Here is a 3,640-nt window from a genome sequence, read left to right as displayed (position 1 = left end):
TTGTGCAGTCACACACTTGCAAACCAGGAAATACTCCGCAGAAATAAAAACAAGACTGAAAACCAGCACCCTAAAAAAACAACAACCCACAACCACCAAGAATAAATTCCTGTCAAATCTAATAAAGGCTTAACTGTGAGGAGACAGTAATAAAAACATTACTTTTTTTTTTTTTAATAATAATTCTCTGAGTCTCAACATTTTGGGCACACGGACCACTGTGGCCACGCGTGGTCAGTGTGACAGTCTTGAAAGAAAACACAGCGCTGATATATATAAAATATACCAAGTGGCACAGAATGGGAAACCCTGATTATTTTGTTTTTTTATTATTTATCAAGTCAAAGTTTCTCTCAGTCCCAGCCAGATTAAAAGCAGCCTCAAAACGAGGAATGCTGTGATTTTTAACCCCCTTTGCTCTTCTGTTTTTTTAGACAAAGCACAAACCACTGAAACCCTGGCACCATACAATCCAACAGGTCGAGCGCGATAGAAAAGCGTATAAGAAACGATCGAGTACAGAAAAATAGTCAAGTGAACACAACGTAGAGAGCAATATTGCTTAGGATCGGTAGCTTATTTTAAAACACAAGTTTTTTTAAGCGTAAATCCAGCAGCGGGGTCTCACAGTCCTGTGGGCGTTCTCGGAGCCTCCGAAGGGGATCTTGTGGGGGTTTCCTCGATCAAACTTCAAAACAAAGCGGAATGTAAATCCATTCTCAGAGAAAAAAAGAAGAGGAGAAATAATAAACACCACCGATAAAGTTGCGAGCCATGTGGTGCGCTCACGTTAAGACACAGGCTACGGTTAGGTTGGAGATAGACTCGGAGGGGGCTTTTGTTTTGTTTTCTTTCTTCTTCTTCTTTTTTTTTTTTTTTTTTTTTTTTTGCTCTAAAAACCGGCTCAGTATTTCCTAGTTCTCTGAGCGTGTGGGGGAGGGAGAATCTGGCCGCCTGGCTGCCACCTCCACACGGGGTGGGACGGAGGGGGAGGCCCGGGGCCTCTCAGCGAGTTCAGGGAGTAAGCGGGGCACAAATCCCCGTCGCTGCCAACAATCAGCGACGGCGGGGATGGGAAATTTGCCATCAGGCTGAAAGGCGTTTTCGCAGGCGATGCTACAGTGTTCGGGTTGGTGCGTCTGCGTCTGCTCGGTAAATCCTCAATGGATGCCTCCTCGCAGCCCAAGGGACGCGAGGAAGAAGTAGAAGAAGAAGAACAAGAAGAAGAAGAGGATGAGAAGGAGGAGGAGGAGGAGGAGGAAGAGGATGAAGAGGCAGCCTGGTTGACCCTGGGCACGTTTTGTTTTGTCCTGGAAACTCGGGGTTTCTTATTCCCAAGCACCGGAGCCCTGTAGTTTTTGTTCCTGGGTTCCCCCTCCTCGATGCACGGGCTGTCCTGGCTATTCCTGCATTCCTGAGGACCACATGGGGACCTGGGGGCCACATCAGGGCTCTTCTCTGTGGCTTTAATCCCGCTGCTGAAAAAGTCTCCTTGTTTGATGGCACCGCTGGGATATTGGCCAATGCTGCTCTCTGTCTTATCACCTTTACATCTGACTACAGTGGCCTGGCTCTGGTATTCATATTCATCACAGCTATCCTCCACTTTAACTTTCACATTGTAGAGGTTGAAGGGTGGTGTCCTGGCTGTCCTGCCACTGTCTGAGTAGGGGGCAGCGGTCACGGAGTGCTCCTCCGATTCTGTCTTTATTTTTTTTAGTGGAGTGGGCAGTTTCAGGCCGGTGGCTTTTGCCTCTCGTTTGTCGACACATTTCTGGAGCTTGGCCTCTTTGTTGTGGTCACTCTGCGCGCTCACTCCCAGGTGGCATTTGGTGGGATGTCCCGGTGTCCTGCGCGAGGGGTGAAAGGCCTTACTCCGGTTTTGTCCCGTTGAATAAGGGGCCAGCTCGTCCACAGAGTCAGTCTCACACACATTTTCCCTTTTAGAGTCAATAAAAAAGCTCTCCCCGACAGAGGAGTTAAATTTTGGTGGCTGTAAGGGTCCCAAGTCCTTTCTAGTTTCACTGCATATTAATTCACATTTTTGACGTTTGTCCTGTCTGATGTCTCCTGTGTGTGGAGTAGCAGCATGGCCCAGTGTCCTGTGCTGTTTGTCTTGCTGCTGCTGGTTGTTGTAGTGAAACGTGGGCTGCAGGAGCAAAGGTGCTTTGAGACTTTTGGCGAGAGAACCGACTCTGGCGCGTCTGAAGCGGATACTCTGGACCGAGACACGGCTTGAAACTGAGCTCGAGTCGGACTGAGAGGAGCTGTCCTCCTCCTCTGAGCTGACCTCTGAACTCTCCGACTGGGTGTCATCTTCATCCTCCCCCTCCTCTTCCTCCTCGGAGCTCCCGGAGTTGCTGGTGGTGGAGAACCCGGAGCCGAAGTCCGAGTCCGGGTACGCACGGTCCGAGTAGGTGCTGGACTCTGTGTCGCTGCTGTAGCTCTCCGGGAAACTCGGCTCGTGGTGGTGATGATGGTGATGGTGATGCTGGTGGTGGTGATGGTGGTGAGGTCGGGGGTCAAGATAGAAATCCGGACCGAGGTGGAAAGCACCAAAAGAGGTCCCGTGGCTGCCGGACGATTTAGGCTGAACAAGCAGCACCGGCGGTACGTGGTGGTGCGCGTGTCTGCTTCTGCTCCACGAGTGCCTCGCGCTGTCCCTGCCGCCGCCCCCCTCGCGCCTCCTCTTCCTTTTGTGAAGTAGGTCGCCGGCTGAGCGCGAGAGCCTGGACTGAACAGCTATGGCGGACTGAAGCACCACCGGCTGCCGGCTCACCGCGCTCCGGAAAATCGAGTGCCTTTGGCTCAAAGTAACGCGGTTCCCTGTTATTTTAGCTGTTTCATAGTTTTTAAAGTGTTTGTGACTGGACTTAGTCGCCGAACGGAAATCCCGTCCGTGGGTTTTGTGATAAAATTGAGGTAGTTTGGAGTCGGTAAGGCAAGGAGTCAGCTCTTTCTTCTTGCCCGTTTTGTTGTGAAGCGTGACACTCTCCGGGACACCGTGCAAACTAAACCAAACTTTTTCCTTCCACAGTTCGGCGTCCGCACGGAGGAGCCCCGAGGACGCGTCCCCGTCCCCGGGGGAACACGCCGCTTTCGCTTTCCTTTTGTTGGACTTCAACACCCGCTCCGTCTTGCAGGAGAAATACAGAGCCTCCACATCCTCGCGCGATATGAGAGTGCATTTAGCTGCGTGGAAAGCTATAGAGTTTATTGCTTTGAGCTTTCTGAGCTCCTCCAGGTCGCAGTGGTGCTTCTTCACCTTCAGGTGGTCCATGCGCTTGTGCACCGTGGTCCGAGGGATGTTCTTCAGCAGGTCGGTGAAGACCTGGGACAAAGCAAACATTTGCTTGCCTTTGATGAGCAGGTATCCCAGTCTCACTCCTTGCATTTCCTCAAAGCCACACTCCAGGTCTCCCATGTTTTGTGTATCCGCTACAGTGTATTAATCCATGTAGTCAGTCTGAGTATACTATGGATTTACCAGCAAATGGCACAGGGAGCGAGCTCAAGGCATCCTGCTCATACCTTTAATCCATCCACACTGCTGCTGCTGCTGCTGCTGCGTCATGAAAATGCAAACTTTGACATGCGGAGTTAAATGGAGCTGCCCCTGCCTAATGGTTTGAATGAGCCG

The 3,640-nt window shown here is 51.0% G+C and overlaps 1 protein-coding gene across 1 annotated transcript; it reads right to left on the bottom strand.

The window, feature by feature from the left end:
• Positions 1 to 415: 415 nt before the first annotated feature.
• Positions 416 to 3,640, bottom strand: skida1 (SKI/DACH domain containing 1). Its single transcript, XM_084566200.1, has one exon. It carries the CDS (start codon positions 3,422 to 3,424, stop codon positions 905 to 907), a length of 2,520 nt encoding a protein of 839 aa, XP_084422326.1. The 5' UTR covers positions 3,425 to 3,640; the 3' UTR covers positions 416 to 904.

The sequence above is a fragment of the Chelon labrosus genome (genome assembly GCF_963514085.1).
Source record: "Chelon labrosus genome assembly, chromosome: 18".
NCBI classification, from domain to species: Eukaryota; Metazoa; Chordata; class Actinopteri; order Mugiliformes; family Mugilidae; genus Chelon; species Chelon labrosus.
Note: the sequence above shows the minus strand (reverse complement) of the source record. Positions and strands in the feature narration are given on the sequence as shown.

Excerpts from the sequence above, each read along its gene's own strand:
- skida1 (XM_084566200.1), bottom strand. The coding sequence starts at position 3,424 with ATGGGAGACCTGGAGTGTGGCTTTGAGGAAATGCAAGGAGTGAGACTG.